At 43.1% G+C, this 18691-nt stretch overlaps 1 protein-coding gene across 1 annotated transcript in view; it reads right to left on the bottom strand.

Moving 5' to 3' along the window:
• MID1 (midline 1) overlaps window positions 1-18691 on the bottom strand; it is a 72455-nt gene that overhangs the window by 12088 nt on the left and 41676 nt on the right. The window contains exons 5-10 of the mRNA XM_078602736.1: window positions 16604-16711; window positions 15941-16089; window positions 15398-15525; window positions 11506-11649; window positions 10103-10264; window positions 2149-2353 (exon numbers count right to left, since the gene is read on the bottom strand). Coding sequence (XP_078458862.1) covers window positions 2149-2353; window positions 10103-10264; window positions 11506-11649; window positions 15398-15525; window positions 15941-16089; window positions 16604-16711 — 896 coding nt within the window. The remainder of the gene's footprint in view (window positions 1-2148; window positions 2354-10102; window positions 10265-11505; window positions 11650-15397; window positions 15526-15940; window positions 16090-16603; window positions 16712-18691) is intronic.

The raw sequence follows: 18691 nt of genomic DNA, 5'->3' as shown, positions 1-18691 counted from the left end.
TCCATTCCAGGTGAAGTATGTATTGGTTAAGCAGTGTCTCACCAGGGGGGGGGGTACCCCAGTATTCAGTCCTTGATGAACCAAGTCTTCAATTATTGCGATGGTGTCAGGTACAGGAACTTTGGTGAATAAGGAAACCACATCAAAACTGACAAGCAGGTCGTCTGGGGACAGGGAAATCCCCTTGATTGTCGATACCAGGTCAGTAGAGTTTTGTACCGCAAAGGTGGTTTTCCAGTGAAAGGCCGCAGGATTTCAGACAAAAAACGAGCCAGTTTGTATGTGGGGGAGTTGATAGTAGAGACAATGGGACGAAGAGGTGTATCTTTATGTATCTTTGGCAAGCCATATAATCTTGGTGGACTGGCTGCAAAAGGTTTCAACAAGAACTGTTTGGTTTGATCAATTAATGCGGTTGAATCAGAAATGATTTTGTTGGTTTTAATGACGAGGCTGTTGGTGGGGTCTCTTTTTATTTTTGTGTAGCTGCCATCGTTGAGTAGTTCTTGAATTTTGTTGTTGTATTCTATTTTGTCCATGATAACAGTGGCATTGCCTTTGTCGGCTGAGAGGATGACAATGTCATTCCTCTTTTTTAATTGAGCTAATTTAAAACGCTCATCTTTGCTGATGTTGCTAGCTGCATCTTAGCGTTTTAGAGGGTTGCAGAGATTTCAGATCTTGCTATGTCTGCAGCGATGTGACTCAGGCCCTTGAGAGCCACATCTACTCGGGCAATGATATCATTAACTGGTATGTGTCTAGGTGTGACTGCAAAGTTTACTCCTTTAGATAAAACGGATTTCAGACCATCAGAAATAGAACTGTTACTGCGATTAATTACGACTTTGTTAACGTCTAGCTTTTCAGTGTGTGGGTCCGGTCTCTTGTTTGAGAGGCGGTTGAATTTGGAAATCAAGTTGTCCTTACATTTGGTCGACATAGCGGCAGCTGAAGAGGCAGTCATTTTGTCTACATGTTCCCAATCCGATGTGGACATTGTTGCAGTCAAAGATAAGTGTGATTTGTAGAGTGTCTTGTCTAACTGATCTAGTTCGGTGCGCGTAAGTCTGATTTTCTCTGAAATAAGAGCTAAGCTAGTTCTAGACAGAATTCGTTTAGCATTAGAAGAAGTTACAGCAGCAGAGGTTAGTGTAAATGCGATTGGTATTACCTTAGAGTCGCGGCATCTCTTCAGAAAGGTGAGAGACTCGATTAGCTGAGCCTTCTTATCCCAGAGTTTGTTGAAAGATCTTAAAGTTTTGTGGAATCCCACCCCGTAGTGGTGGTTAAATTTCAATTTAAAGCTTTCGTGACTGCAGGGATTTATCTTCTTGGTTCTTTCGGTAAAGTCACGTAGAATGTAATTAATAAAATAATAAAAATAAAACATAATAAAATAATTCTCACGACGTTTCAGCCACAACGCAAGCAGCCTGCATAATGCACGGGCATAATGACTTTAAACCCCCCACCAAACCTCCTACGCATTTCACAAGTAGTACTAATCGCATATCTGCATTTCCCATAAAAATGCAAAATTCCTCTTGATATGCAAATTCTTTTGTCAAGGCGCCCTTCCCCCCTCCATCCCAGCTTAAATAGTCGCTCCAAGCCTGGAGTGTGTCATTCAGACTCTGTCTCCTCGACAGACCTGCTCTCCACCTGAGGATGGCTGCTTGCGTTGTGGCCGAAACGTCGTGAGAATTATTTTATTATGTTTTATTTTTATTATTTTATTATTTCCATTCTACGTGACTTTACCGAAAGAACCAAGAAGATGAATCCCTGCAGTCACGAAAGCTTTAAATCGAAATTTAACCATGTAGGATGTTGACTGTGTTAGATGTTTGTTTTCTCATTCATACCTGATGATGGTTGCTTGTGTTGCAATCGGAACGTCGTATTCTATTATTATGAAATTTATTTTCTTTCGACGTGACTTTACCGAAAGAACCAAAGAGTAATTCCTGCAGTCACGAAAGCTTTGAATATAATTCTGTACATTGTTTATTATCACTCAAGAATAAACTGGCCTATAGCAGGATGGCATTACGATGGTAATTGTACCTGAAACCAAGTGTTCGGTATGTTATTAACGTGAACTAACTACTATAGCATCGTTCGCTTGCATGTGCATCCACTCACCAGGTGCTGCCGTTGGTGAGCACCTCCCAGTAGTGGCGTCCGCTGTCGATGAGGACGTTCCCGGCCACGCCGTAGCAGCTGTGCCCCCCGAAGCGCTCCGCGGTGTGGCTCTTCTTGGACGGCTCCTCGCGCTCCACCGTCAGGTTGTTGTTGCTGATTTTGAGCTTCTTGTGGGCCGAGCTGGGGTCCAGCTTAAACGGCTGGCCTGCGCGAGGGGGGGCGCCCACGCTGTGACTGAGACAGTGCATCGCAAAACCCCGCGTTTGGTTCACAATCCTCAGAATCTTTATTGAGACTGGAGGAGGAATCCGATGAGCTATCAAGCTCTTTTTCACAGATGTCCGGTACTTTGGTGGCTCAGCAAGTTACAACAGCAACCAATACAAAAAAAACTGGAGTAGTGCAAATTATAGAAAATGGTAAGCAAGTCACTAAATATAAATACGTATTTTTTTCTTTTTTGCAGAGGTTTGCTCGCCTCTGAAAAGTAATTACCGACTATGATAGCAAGGATAAGCATTTCATTTTATAGTGGTGCTTGCTTAAACTCATCAATAACTCAAAGCTCCCTTAAATCACATCCCATCTCAATGCTTTCAATGCTCTGCTGCAGCCTAGCCAAGGGGACCACCAGTGTGAGGCCCAGGGTGAATTCAGCTCCGGCCTACAAGTGGGCATTACTCTACCAGTAGGGTGCAATGTTTTTTTGCAGTTTCCCAATCAAGTCATTTGTGAGTAACTTATTCATCATATCCACCGATTCCTAACTATATTTGATCTTGAGTAATCCATAAAACTACAGTTCTCCATGCCCGGCAATGATTATGAAAAACTATATTTAATGAAAACTTATATGTTTCATAAAATGGAGTTTTGTGAGATCCTGGGTTCGAATCCTGAAAAATGTAATTTTTCATAAACATAAACATTTTAATTTTCATAATCATTGATCAAAAATTAAGTGTGACGCAGTACTCATTTCTGTGACAAGATCAGGGGAAATCTTAATTTGGAGCGTTCGTGACTGCAGGAATTACTATTTGGTTCTTTCGGTAAAGTCACGTATAAAGATAAAATAATAAATTAAATAATAGCATACGACGTTTCGATTGCAACACAAGCAATCATCATCAGGTATAAATGAAATAGCAACAAAAATCTAACCAGAAAACTATAGACAGACATATAAGCAGACAGATATCACAGAGATACATAGAGAGAGAACACACATAGGCACACAGAGAGAGAACGTCTCTGTGACGAGGCCTTAAATAGAGAGAGGGGGCGGGGGCGGAGAGAGGGAGGGGTTAGAGAAAATTAGCATGTCAATGAGTAGGACGACGCGTGGTAAGGTGCGCAAGCTTGAAAATTAGGAGAACGGGAGATAGACACACTAAATTAAATTACCTAGCAAAATATCGAAATGTAATGTAATGCAACACAGAGAGTCGGTCAACACACAATTAACGCATAGCCTGGTTGATTACGTATTTCAAAGATTGCTAAGTTAGAATTTAAGTGTGAAAATTCCAAAGAGAGACAAAACACAAACACGAGGAACGGAGACACACAGACAGAGCAGAACATAAGAATGACAAAAAACGAGTGGAGACAGAAAAAGTACAGTAAATCAAATAAAACCTAGCAAAATTTCGAAACTTAATGCAATGCAACACAGAGGGTCGGTGAACACACAATTAATGCATATACTGGTTGATTACGATCTTCCAAAAATTTCTAAATTAGAAGTTAAGTGTGAAATTTGAAAGACACAAACACGAAGATCGATACAAAGGCAGAGAGAGAAAACAAAAAACCCAGAGAGAGAGAAAAAGATAAACTTCCCCGTAGAAGTGGTTCAATCTTAATTTGGAGCTTTCGTGACTGCAGGAATTACTCTTTGGTTCTTTCGGTAAAGTCACGTATAAAGATAAAATAATAAATTAAATAACAGCATACGACGTTTCGATTGCAACACAAGCAATCATCATCAGGTATAAATGAAATAGCAACAAAAATCCAACCAGAAAACTATAGACAGACATATAAGCAGACAGATATCACAATTTTTGGAAGATCGTAATCAACCAGGATATGCGTTGTGTGTTGACCGACCCTCTGTGTTGCATTGCATTAAGTTTCGAAATTTTGCTAGGTTTTATTTGATTTACTGTAATTTTTCTGTCTCCACTCGTTTTTTTGTCGTTCTTATGTTCTGCTCTGTCTGTGTGTCTCCGTTCTTCGTGTTTGTGTTTTGTCTCTCTTTGGAATTTTCACACTTAAATTCTAACTTTGCAATCTTTAAAATACGTAATCAACCAGGCTATGTGTTAATTGTGTTGACCGACTCTCTGTGTTGCATTACATTACATTTCGATATTTTGCTAGTTTATTTAATTTAGTGTGTCTCTCTCCCGTTCTCCTAATTTTCAAGCTTGCGCACCTTACCATGCATCGTCCTACTCATTGACATGCTAATGTTCTCTAACCCCTCCCTCTCTCCGACCCTGCCCACTCTCTCTATTTAAGGCCTCGTCACAGAGACGTTCTCTCTATGTGTGCCTATGTGTGTTCTCTCTCTATGTATCTCTGTGATATATGTCTGCTTATATGTCTGTCTATAGTTTTCTGGTTAGATTTTTGTTGCTATTTCATTTATACCTGATGATGATTGCTTGTGTTGCAATCGAAACGTCGTATGCTATTATTTAATTCATTATTTTATATTTATACGTGACTTTACCGAAAGAACCAAAGAGTAATTCCTGCAGTCACGAAAGCTCCAAATTAAGATTGAACCACTTCTACGGGGAAGTTTTAAGTTTATCTTTTTCTCTCTGGGATTTTTGTTTTCTCTTTCTGTCTGTGTATCGATCTTCGTGTTTGTGTCTTTCAAATTTCACACTTAACTTCTAATTTTGCAATTTTTGGAAGATCGTAATCAACCAGGATATGCGTTAATTGTGTGTTGACCGACCCTCTGTGTTGCATTGCATTAAGTTTCGAAATTTTGCTAGGTTTTATTTGATTTACTGTACTTTTTCTGTCTCCACTCGTTTTTTGTCGTTCTTATGTTCTGCTCTGTCTGTGTGTCTCCATTCCTTGTGTTTGTGTTTTGTCTCTCTTTGGAATTTTCACACTTAAATTTTAACTTAGCAATGTTTGAAATACGTAATCAACCAGGCTATGTGTTAATTGTGTTGACCGACTCTCTGTGTTGCATTACATTACATTTCGATATTTTGCTAGTTTATTTAATTTAGTGTGTCTCTCTCCCGTTCTCCTAATTTTCAAGCTTGCGCACCTTACCATGCATCGTCCTACTCATTGACATGCTAATGTTCTCTAACCCCTCCCTCTCTCCGACCCCGCCCCCTCTCTCTATTTAAGGCCTCGTCACAGAGACGTTCTCTCTCTGTGTGCCTATGTGTATTCTCTCTCTATGTATCTCTGTGATATCTGTCTGCTTATATGTCTGTCTATAGTTTTCTGGTTAGATTTTTGTTGCTATTTCATTTATACCTGATGATGATTGCTTGTGTTGCAATCGAAACGTCGTATGCTGTTATTTAATTTATTATTTTATCTTTATACGTGACTTTACTGAAAGAACCAAAGAGTAAGATCAGGGGGCCAATGGTAGAAATTCCACATTCCCAAGGCTGGCATATGTTTCTCCGTGGGACAACAGATCGATGACTTCCCATGACATGGCATTTATCTCAATGGCACTGAGGAATGTTGAGCCGAGTTGACCCCCAATTTATGATTGTGGGCTGAGCACTCTTGCACGATGCCACCAAGTTGGATATTTAACTGCCGCTTTAAATGACACCCTGGGCAGAGGTGGCCGAGCGGCTGAGAGGTCAAAGCACTGAGTTGGCTCTACTGAGATCCTGGGTTTGAATCCTGGCAATCATCTGTAATTACACCGGGTCCTCAAGTCTATTGAGCTGATGATCTCAGCATGGTCACCATTAAGTGCAAAACAGAGCATAATATTACATTAGGTTCTGCACTTACTTTGGCTAACTCAGAATTAAAAATGTTTATTTGACTGTCATGCTATGAATATTTCTCTACGTGCTGCCCCATACTGTTTGGAGGAGCGGAAGTCACGAGAAGGGAACTCAAAGGTAGCTCTGTGATATATATTTCCATGGGCTGTTCTCTGACATAAAGGGTTACATTGCTCTGCGAGATCCGAATGGATATATCTCATGATATGACACAATTGGGAAAATTTGGGGAAGACGAAAACATTTTAGAAAAACATTTATTACATTTTAGTGGCAATGTCATCACTTCTAGATTTGCAGCTTTCGTGACTGCAAGGATTCATACTCTTAGGTTTTTTCGTTAAAGTCACGTAGGTAAAAAATATAATTAAAATTACTAAAAGTAATAATAGAAATAAAATAAAATAATAAATCACGACGTTTCAGAGGCAACACAAGTCTCTGTCATCAGGTGGGACCGTCACAGCTAGATTTACTGTATCAAGTGAGGCAAAAAATTCCAAGGTACAAGTTCTTAAATACAAGTTAAGGGGGGAGGAGGGGGGGAGGGGCTTATCTGAATGTGGTAGCCAATGAATGGAACGTATGGGGGGGGGGGGGCTAAAAGAGAACAACATGTGCACATGCTAAAGGTGCACATGCTAAAGGTGCACATGCTAGAAGAGAACGACAATGCACATGTTGTTTTACCCAGTGTTGGTTGACAATACAAATACAAAAAAGGAGAGTACTGTTAAACGCTGGGGATGTTAACACTCGGTAAAGCAGAATAGTACCTGTCAAATAAGATGGTCCAAAAATGTGTAGTTAAATCTTTTTTGCATGGTTAATAACATCTTTCCAATGATTACTCAGTTAGTACCCATCCTCACGGTTGAAATTATGTCTCTGTTTGTATATCTGGATGGCTTCATGTACAAACCTTTGATGGTAGCCAGAGGGTTTGCAGAGCACCTTGGTCTCGTAATTGTTTTATTGTTTATTTTTATTGGTATTGTTTTTTCCGAGACCGTCAATTTACAATAAAACACTGATAATTGTTAACGACTTTTTTTTTCTGGAGCAGCTACTGATATTCTCACTGAAACGTCGCATTCGTGATCAGATGTTTCTCCTTTTCTTGACTGTCCCTTCAGTATACCACTTCTTTGAACGTGCTATTAAATGTTACTGTATTTACTTTACTGTACTTACCACTCCAATCTCAAAGACTTTGCATGGAGTGGTGTACATACCATGCTCTTGTGTCAACAACTCGATGTGTTTGACGTTCGACGGACTGATGATGCAGCCTTTAGACCCATGCTCGTGTGAACACCGAATTGTACAACGCACTTTTCGCTGGATCGTGCTGTATATTATGTTTTTATTCCTGTAGTTATTAGTCAAAAAAGTATATACGTGTAGTATTTTTTTGTTTAAATTGCATGCAGTGTATAATGTGCTGCATATCATATTTGACACCGAAATCAAGCATAGCTATTGTTTTGTCATGCACGTGGTGCCAATCACTGAACTGGTTTAAAGCCTTTGTCGCAGTTTTGCCGGATCGGTCCAGATATTTCGGATAATGTTAGAAGCCAGATAATCGCGCGCCGGATAATGGATGATCAACTGTAATCGGACTTCTCAGATTATGCTTCAGGGCTCAGCATGTCCTATCCAGTAATAGTTTCTGGTCATTTAAATGTCCATGTTGACAACCCCATAGTTCTTCATGTAACCACATTTTTGTCCGTTTTGCATACCCTTGGTCTGACTAAATGTATTACGCCTTCTACAAATTCCAACAGCAACATCTTCGAGCTGGTTATTTCAAACAACTTTGAAATTCTATCTTGATTTGAAGCTTTCGTGACTGCAGGAATCCATACTCTTTGGTTCTATCGGTAAAGTCGCGTAGATATAAAATAAAATAAATCACGACGTTTCAGGCACAACACAAGCGTCCGTCATCAGGTGGGAAAGCATAGTCTGCTGAGGGAGACTGTTTTAAAAGGTTTGAAATGGGTGTAGCCCAAGGGTCATAAAGAAGTGGCCGGGGCTAGTGATGTTAATGTAAGAAATTAGCATGTAACTGTAAGATAGGAAAGTGGCCTCCTTGACCCGGGCATGGAAGTGGCTGTGTTAATGTGAGAGATGAGCATGATGTTAATGTGAGAAATTAGCATGTAACTGTAGAAAAGGAGAGCAGCCTCCTCGACGAGGGAGTGCAACCCAACGGGTGCAATCCAAAGGGCATGTGAACATGAGAGTGCAATCCAAAGGACATGAGAGCATGAGAGTGCAATCCAAAGGCATGAGAGTGCAATGCAAATGACATGTGAGCATGGGAGATCTAAGGGAGAGGCATAGAGAGACAGAGATTCGGAAATAACAGCTGTGTTGCATTGCATTACATTTCGAAATTTTGATAGGTTTATTTGATTTAGTGTACTTTCTCTGTCTCCACTCGTTTTGTCGTTCTTATGTTCTGCTCTCTCTGTGTGTCTCGGCTGTTGTCCCTCTCCCTCTCTGCAGCTTGCCACTCATTGACATGCTAATTTCTCTTTGGTTCTTTCGGTAAAGTCACGTATAAAGATAGAGTAATGGGTTGAATGCTAGCATGCGACGTTTCGATTGCAGCACAGGCGGTCATCATCGGGTATGGATGAAATGGAAACACAGGTCTAGTATGCTTGGAGGTGTAATGTGATACAACGGAGAGTCGGATAGCATGGCAGTCAACACCCTACCTGGTTGATTACGTTCGTACCACTCACCGTGCTACTCATTGACATGATAATTTCTATAACCCCTCCCTCTCTCTCCGCCCCCGCCCCCTCTCTCAAGCTTTTGCACATTGCCACTCACCGTGCCACTCATGGACATGCTAATTTCTCTAACCCCTTCCTCTCTCTCCGCCCCCGCCCCCTCTCTCTATTTAAGGCCTCGACACAGAGGCGTGGTTTCTCTGTGTGCCTATGTTTGTTCTCTCTCTATGTATCTCTGTGATATCTGTCTGCTTATATGTCTGTCTATATGTCTCTGGTTCTGTGTTTTATCTCTCTTTCAAATGTATCACTCTCAGGAAGAACGTGATCAACCAGGTAGGTGTTGACTGTTGTGTTGTCCGACTCTGTTGTGTTGCATTGCATTTCTGGGTGTACTAGATTTGTGTTTCTATTTCGTTTGTACCTGTTGATGATTGCTTGTGTTGCAGTCGAGGCGTCGTATGCTGGTATTTGATTTGTTGTTTTGTCTTTGTGCGTGACTTTACCGAAAGAACCAAAGAGTAATTCCTGCAGTCACGAAAGCTCCAAATTAAGTATGTAACATGAGTAGATCAGGTTTTGCCTGTTCAAAGTCACAATAGTCTTCTTCATTCAAATGCAAATAAATCTGTTACGCTTGGTAGCATCTGATGACTTGTAAAAATGGAAACGTACACTCTTGACGGAGAGTAAAATAAAATTTTTGGAATCATTAAAGCAAAACATATCTTGAAACAAGAAACCATAATACCCTCACTCTTGTCATGAGACCATGGAAGTTATTGCCCCCTTGTATATCAACACGTACAACATTGTACTTAAACAGCTTGTACGTATGTTGAACCTCTTTCGCCCTGCAAGTAGCCAAGCGTGCTAATCGGAGGTGCGGGGGAAGCACAACAAACTTAACACAAAAAGCAATTGTAAAGAAATGAATTTTCAATCTAGACGATTTAAAAGTGCATAGCTCCAGTGGCTTCCTAATATCGGTCGGAAGAACGTTCCGGATGGCTGCAGAAGCGCATCTGAAAGTGTGCGATGTGGTGACCGCCTTCGTGCGATAGTTAGCCAAAAGCCAGAAGCGGGCGCGTTGCAGGTGAAGACTCGCGGGCACATGTCTTAATGGCACGCCGACGTATCGCGGTGCTGCAGGCTCAACGCGCGACGCGGGGTGGCGCTCACTGTTGGTCTTGAGTGTGACGCAGGAGCTGCTGCGGCTGCCGGCCTGGTTGATGGCCTTGACAAGGAAAATGTAGCGAGTGCCACTCTGCAGGCCGTGCACCGTATAGTGGTTGTGCCGGATGTTGGGGACGATGAGCCAGCTGTCCATGCTGCTGCACAGGCCTACGCGGAGAGGCGGCCAGCGTACGCCACGAGTTAAACCACGTTCTCAGGTTCAGAAAGTTCAAGCAAAGCTTGGGTCTGTGTCTCTGCCTATTAATCAAACGTGTGCATCAGTCCATTGGCCCATTGGCTTTCCAGACCAATATCAAGCAGCATTTGTTTAAGCGAGCAAACTCTCCACCAGCTCTGACCTTCTCGGCCTCATCAGGCTTGTTAAACAAATACCAAAAGTTACGGCCAAGGGGGACTATTTCAATGTCTGCACCCTGTTCAACACACAAAGTAATACCATATACAAGAACGTTGTGCATTTCCGTGAAGTATAATGGGTAAAAGAGTAAATAAACAGAACTCTGATCTATTATTCCACTTATAAATACAAAATGTATTTTAGATCATGTAAATATTTACACGATCTCACCCTAAAAAACCTGTATTATGAATATTGGTTGCGGAAGCCTACATGTAAAACTAAAACATGTATCAGTTTACACATATATATATAAAATTAATATATGTTTAATGTATATGTGTAGATACAGAATGGAGTTCTGAATATATACAATGCTCCACGGCAACACATTGAGTTTTTGTGCAGCTTTAGCAACTTGATTGTGGCAGCCTGGTCACCGAGGAGTGCACAAAACGACCCTGAGCATTTGGCCATCTACATAACAGCTTGCCATGGCGGCGAGATTTTAACTAGCTCGCCTCGTATACAGGAGGCCACGGGTTTTATCCTGACCCGAGACACCTATATATTTGGAGTGTGCATGTTCTCCCCGTGGTCATGTGGATTTTTTTCTGGGTCCTCCAGTTTTTCCCTCCACATTTAGAATCAACATGCGTTTAGAGTATTTAGATGCTATAACTTAATTAAGCTCTCTCATTTGCGGCCAGGTCACCTTACCCGGTATAGATATTTTTTTATCGGGTAGTAAAACCCAACATTCCTACGGCAGGGAACAAGGCTTCTCGTGTTTAGTGTGTTGTCTGTCCCCTGCACCTCCGATTAGCACAGTTGGCTATGTATGGTGCAAAATAAGTTCAACATACATATAGATGTAGGACAAACCACGGTTTGATTGGCTACCAAATAGCGCATCGTTTCGTGACACTCGTTCTATGCAAACAGCTAGCAGGGGTGTGTGTGTGCGCATGCGCACACTCTGTGATGACAGAATTGGCTTGAGTGCAAATGAGCGCATGACGAATGTGCTGGCTGGCAGCTGCTCGCTCACTGTGGAGGTTCGTCTGTCCGGTGAAGATGGTGTACTGCAGCTCGTACGACTCCACGTTGAACTCGTCGTCGGACACCCACTGCACCGTCACGCTGTCGTGCGATGCCATGCTCAGGTCCTTCTTGATGACTGGCGTGTTGGGCGCTGCCACGACACGCGTCACAACACCTCGGGTCAACACGGTGACGAGATGTTAACTACCTCTCGCCTGCTATACAGGAGGCTGTGGATTCAACCCAAAATCTGGCACCCACTGTATATTTGGAGTTTGCATGTTCTCCCCGGGGTCCCTGAATTTTCTCACATTTAGAAAAATGCATTTAGAGTATTTGGCTGCTATAAATCTCTACATGATACGCCACTTCATTGGGCTATCATTTGTGGCCACATTGCTTCTGATAAAGAGCTATATAGGTCAGTGGGCCTTACCGAGTAAAATATAAATAATTTTTAGTTTAGGGCAACGCGTCTCCTCGAAGAAAATGGACGACGATGGGGTAGTGTCCGTACGTTGCTGTTGGTGACCTAGAGAGCTGGTGATGTTCATCGATTTTACACTCTCCTATGACAGAAGCCAGTCTCTCTCTGTTTACAAGCTACTGAACAATAACAACACTGCCCAGAGGCATTTTATAAAATACATATATTTACGTATACTGAACATATATATCCAACATGTATACTCAGATGAGATTTGGGTAGTGCTCATCTCTTTTGGTGGTCCTGATCTGGTGGTGGAAATTTCAATTTCTTATGGCGAGGGTGAGACTCTCCACTGAGGACTTCTGTTGACTTTGCACAGAGTGGTACCCATGTTCATCACGTGAGAACACGTGTGGATTTGAACTGACAACATTGCCCTTGTGGGTTAAGTGCTCTACCATTCCACCGCCTTGCCACAATAGTGAACACGTAGTTTTTTACATGATAAAAGCACCCAAAATTAAAAGATGTAACAGGTATTGTGTATGAATGGCTTCATGACATCTTTTGTGAACACACATTAGCAGTTTAGTCTTTTCTGTCGCACTGTTTAGCATCATATTGGTGGAATCATTTAATCTGTAGAACTGTAGTGAAATGATTAATTCATATCCGTTCAGAGCCGGGTGAGAGATATTTTGTCTAAAATTCCTTCAGGCAATGTATAGTAGCTGGTAGACACATACTACGTTATGGGTGCACTGTTGTTATGTGGTAAGCCCTCCGTGATGACTGATGATGTCCTATGGGGGAAGAGCAACTGTCCATAGTTAGACTTTACATCTGTTAAGTTTTGATATCCAGTCAAGAGCTATGGGAGATGCGGTGTGAATTTCCAGAGGATGAGCACACTGGACCATCGTTCACTAAATTCCATGACCACTGATGCGCACAGATGCCAACATTCTCACGCGAAGCTTCCTGCGCCGTGGGCGACAGCCAAGAGGGCTGCCTCGACGTTTGCTCGGTTCCTTTTCACAGCGCTACCTCGACAGGTGCCGGCACTAAGCTGTCCATTATTCACCATAAATGATGCAGCTTCTCAAACTATAAAAACGGAATTTCTGTTTTGCCCGTGTGCTCTTTTCCAAACGGTGTGCATTATTGGCGTTGCGCACGCTCTTGTTGTTGAGCGTTTCACCCCACTACTGCAATGGTCTCTATCGGCAGAGGAGTTATGAAACAAAAATACTCCGGTGCAGAATTAATTTTTTTTTTTATGCATCTGTAAAGCATGAGACGTTTGGGGCATTCAGATTGAGGGTGGTATAAGGCAGAGGGGATATATAATCGATGGGTATTTCAGTGAAAGTAAATGAGGTGGGAGAGAATGCACTACTCTACGAGACGGAGGGGAGAGATGTGTAGAAAATTAATAATTTTCAGCCCTTTGTCAATCCACGGCTCTTGCGGAGAGTCTCACACATGCACGTAATACCTGCGTGGTTGGGGATAATTATTATTATGACAGCGGAACTCCCCCGTAATCTAGGTAACCCGGTGCACACACAGAGACGAGTGATTTTTCCCATCATCCAGTTTGCGAGAAAAATATTCTGAGAGGAGAATGAAAATGTCATCGTCACCGCGGTAAAGTCTCTGTGCTGCCTCAGCAGGTCCACACACACACACACACATCCTTTAACAACCCTCACGCACCCAGAACAATTACTGTGATATTCTGTAATAGGAATTAACATTGATCCAAAATAACCCATGACCTGTCAATAACTTGGCAGTATATGATCGGTGAAATTTTGGGCAATGGTCCTTCTTTACAGTACATAGAGAGATGTAGAGTGGATTAGAATTGGGGACAGCACTCGATACACCATGGGGGCCTGATAAGAATTAAACTACTGTAATAATGTTTCCTGACGAAGTTTAAAATTATATATAATAATCCACTTAGTGAAGCATTTATAGGTTCAATTGTCATTTCAATAGAGTTATAATTTGCATTATGCACTTGGTGATGATTGCCTGGGCTCAAATCCCATTTGAAAGGGATTAGAGAAGCTCTGAAGGAATGCCGGGATCAAAGCTATCAAAGGGACTTGCAAATGTTTAACTTCCTGAACCTTGGCAAGCAGGGTGGAGGAAGCAATTTTTTACATTGCCCTTGTTATCCAGTTCTACTGATAAGCAAAATTTGTTATGTAAACAAATGTGTGTTCCAGGATGAGGTTACACCATATCGGGACCTAAAACGGGTTCAAATGTTAGTCTCGCATTGAATAATACAACTATGTTTCAAGTGAAGGCGAGGCGTTCATTCAGTTCTGCTGACCGAATGGTATTCTTTTTTCTGGTCTCGTTTTCACCAGGAATGTTGACAAGGCCTCACAGTGACAGGCCACTGGGAATAGATCTGCTTTGCAATGGACTCTCACCTGGCTGATGAAACATTCCTGAATTGCAGTCAGTTAGATCGGTATGTTCTATATATACACACGTGTGGACCTTTGTCAATCCACTGCTGGGTCGTAGAGGTCATTTGACCATACTTCACCATGTGGGTTAATCCAGATTGGTGCTCTGCAGCAGCCTACATCACCGGTTTTTATCCAAGGTGGTCACCAATGCCAACGCTATCCAGGCTCAAACATGCTTAGCTTCTGAGATCTGACAAGATGGGATGTTGGTTGTGTCCGTAGTCATGTTCTGTATAGTTTAACATGTAGGCTTTCGCGACCAATATTATCCATAATAAAGGGTTTTTTGGGTTAAATTGCGTCAATATAAATGTGTCGTTCAACCCGCCATCACCCGACGCAGCAAATTCGTAAGGTTTGTCATGTAAACAAAACGTGTCAATTAGTTACTACTTCAGCATACGGGTGTGTTAGAAAGTAAACCCACAATATTTACAATTCGTCCATGACGTTTCGCTGGTGATTAAACCAGGTTCATCAGGTGATAGCCATAATTGTGAAGAAGTCCTCCTGTTTCCATATTAAATAGAGGGGTAAAGGTGGGGTCATCACTATGAACGTAGGTTATGTATATGTTCTGTATGTTATGCAAGTTCTCTATACACGGTTTCTACCGGATCGTCAAATGGCGTAAATATCTGTCCATGGTTATTATCACAGTAAACATTAAATTGTTCCCAAACTTAAAACGGTGGCTTATGCACATCTCCACGAGCTGGGCCGTGACCCAGTGATAATAAAATTCAATGTGTCTATGGGGGCGGTCAGTTTTAGTCACAGGGTAAACATTGTTGTCTTTTGACAAAGTGGTGCCTATTTTGTTGACCTCAGATGGAAACGATTGGCTGAATCATCTCCCAACCGAGTACTGTATCATCACACGACCCGGCGTGGCCACGCGTGATTGCACCCCCCTCCCCCATTGTGTTTTTGTTTGTAGCCTCTCCGCGGGTAACACGGCTCGGCAACCTTACACGTCAGGCAGTCCAAGGCTTCCAGGAGCTTCTTCTCCTTGGTGAAGTCGAGCGTGAGGTGATCGAATGAGTCGCTGAGCGTCACCTCGGGCAGCAGCATCTGGGACGTGGCGGTGGCCATGGTCAACCTGCACCACATCGCGTGCCGTGGAAGAAGCAGCGTTACGCAAATCGATGATTCAAATGGGATCCATCAAAGCGCCGTGCACACAAATGGCTTGAATCACATAGGCACCTTCCAAGAGTATGATTCCCAGGCTCACGGACGTGATTTGTAAGCGTCATGTAAGCGAAGCAAGTGATTTTCAGGCATGCTGCCAAATTATTATAAAATATTGACCTTTTTACTTTGAAACATTATATTTTGATGTCAAGCAAGAACTTGGGACAGAAGCGACAATGGGAGGAGTTTGTGAAGCGGAGCAGTACGAGGGAAGAAGCAGAAAGAGGAGTGCTGCGAGCTCGCTGCAACGGGGTTAGCTGAACGCGGTGTGGAGGAGACGAAACAGCCTGTGAGGCCTGCGGGTGATTGAGAGACGCTACCGCTCAGTGATGTCCTTGGCAGTTTGTAGGAAGCGCGCATGGTCGGCCTCCTTGAGGCCATACTCTGCCTGACCCATGAGCAGGGTAGAGTGCTCCAGGCACTGCCTGCAGTCGGACATCTGCTGCTCCAGCTTCCTCAAGCGTGCAAACTGCATGCACACCACGGGGGCAGTCACAATCATCAGCATCATCAGCATCATCAGCAGCAGCCATGATCCGTCAACTGCTGGACGGAGGCCTCTCCAAGCTATCACCATCTCTCACAGCGCTGCGATGTAAAGAACCACTTCGTCCCGGCACACGAGCAGCATTTTATCGCTCCGTCTCCATAGTAGGTGCCATCTCGGACGTGTTCCATTCCTTGCCTGCAGCTCCATCATTATTCTGGACCATCGTCCCATCGTCCCGTCTCAATAAGAGTGTACCTCTCATTGAGACGGGACGTAGACAACCGTGCCAAATCAGGGGGTGCGATTAGCATGGTGAATGCAACTCTGCAGCTTCCTCTTTGAACCCTCTTATAGTCATGCCTGCTTTGAAGTTGTCTTCTTCAAAGCAGGCCGAGTCACCCTTGAAAATGAGCTTCTTAGCTCAATGGGCTTTACTTGATGGAGAAATCAACTTCCGATTCAGATTCTCACAGAGCAGGAGGAGAGCACTTGCCTTGCCCTCGTGGATGCGGGTGCTGATCGCCTGCTTCCTCTGGCGGATGATCTGCATCAGATTCTCACATTCCCCCTCGAGCTTGTTCTCCTGATTCGACGAGTTCTCCTTCACGAACAAAGAGGAGAGACAACACGGGGAGTCAGTCTCTCCATGCTTAAACAAGAACCGGGCCATCCCAGCGACGCCAAGCCCGTGGTGAAAATTCCACACACCTGTGGCAAGGCCCAACATCCATTAGATGCTTGTTTTTTTGTTCACAAAGCGGTTACTTACACGATTTACATTTTATAGAGCGTCTAAACGCAAACACATCTCAAGTCGCTTTACAAAACAAAGGAATTGGCTCCAGCACATGAAGACAAACGGGGTGTTAATGTTCGCAGTCTCGACGGCGCAAAGTTCAAGGGGAAGAGAATTCCAGACAGCGGGAGCAGTAGCCGAGAAGGAGCGACCTCCCATACAGTGAAGATTGGCTGTGGGCAATTTTGTAAGATGGAGGCCTTTATTTCATGACTCTGGAAGAACGGGCAGCTGAATCACGAGTCAGCGATTTAAACTCAGTTGACCCGAGACCCAGTGCTGTCACTGTAGTTTGCTGTTGTTTACTTCATTGCATTAGGCATTGTTTTGTTTGTTGTCTGGCGCTGTGAGTGAAGTGAGGAAGCGAGACTTGTTTACATTTTCCATTCGTGCCTTCCAGTGGCAGTGGTGATGATGTTTGCTATGGCGTAGGCAGTAGAATAGTTGAAGGATTTTTTTTATCATTTTGGAATTTACTACTATAATGAGCCTAGAATGTCTGTGTGTCCCGCGCGTGACGTCACTCCACGTCGGCCAGCCCCCTTCATTAATACTCATGAACAGGTGACGTCCTCCACATCGAACAGGCCCCCACATTATTAATCATGAAGAGGTGACGTCTTCCAAATGGACACCTCCCTTCCATTAATATTAATTAGCGGGTGACGTCACTCCACATGGGGGGGGTGAGGCACCTCCTCCCCCCTCCTCAGCGTCAACTTACAACCCTCACTACAAGCAGCACCCTCACGTTACGCGATCTCCGTAACGCTATTGAGACAGAAGTAAAAAGGACGTCATAATGAACAAGAGATTATAATCTTTAAATGAAATAAGTCTGTGTCACCGCGGCCTTACCAATTTCACACGAATGGATCCAATGAATATCACGTCGCAGTCTGCTTTTCGCTTGCAAGTTTCAGATTTACTGAAATACACCCGTCCTTGGACAGGCAAAAGGCGAGTATAATTTAAGAACCATAAAGCATCATCATCAATCAGCCATGATGAATCGACTGCTGGATGAAGGCCTCCCCAAGCTGTTCCCATCTCCCATGGTCCTTCGATGTAGCAATCCAACTTCACCCACGTGTCATCACTCCATCTCCTCAGTGGATGTGCTCTCTGGCATGTTGCCTTCCTTGGCTCCTACTCCATCGTTAGTGTTGACCACCAGCAAATAATAATGATAATTCAAATTCATAATGCGCATTCCATCCTAGGATCCAAATACACAATGCATGAAAAGCAGGAAACAAAAACACAACCATGGCAACCGACCACACTATAGAGGGAAGGCCACTTTGAATAGATGGGTTTTCAAAGCATACTTAAATATAACTACCGACTCTGAGTGCCTGATTTCAAGTGGCAAGGTGTTCCATAGCTTGGGTTCCACATGAACAAAAGTCGGATCACCAAAAGAGTGCACAACCAAGACCTAGGAGTGCTGAGCAGTTGTAGATCAGAAGATCTTAAGGACCTTCATGGAATATACAAATGTATAAGTTCCTGCTAGTAATGTGGGCTGAGCCCTTTTAAAGCCTTATAGGTTAATAGTAGTGTCTTAACATCCACTCGGAATTTGACTGGTAGCCAATGAAGAGATAAGAGGTCTGGTGTAATGTGCTCACGGAATGGTGTATGTCTAAGCACTCTAGCAGCTGCATTCTAAACAAGCTGGAGTCTCCAATGAGGTGTCCTGCCCAACTCAGCACGTTTAGTCACAGCGTAATGCAGTTTGTTCTCCTATCACGCCACATGTGTTCATAATGCGAATGTAAT

Source organism: Lampetra planeri, chromosome 19, assembly GCF_965212315.1.
Source record: "Lampetra planeri chromosome 19, kcLamPlan1.2.h2, whole genome shotgun sequence".
Classification (NCBI taxonomy): Eukaryota; Metazoa; Chordata; class Hyperoartia; order Petromyzontiformes; family Petromyzontidae; genus Lampetra; species Lampetra planeri.
This window is presented reverse-complemented; position numbering and strand designations above follow the sequence as displayed.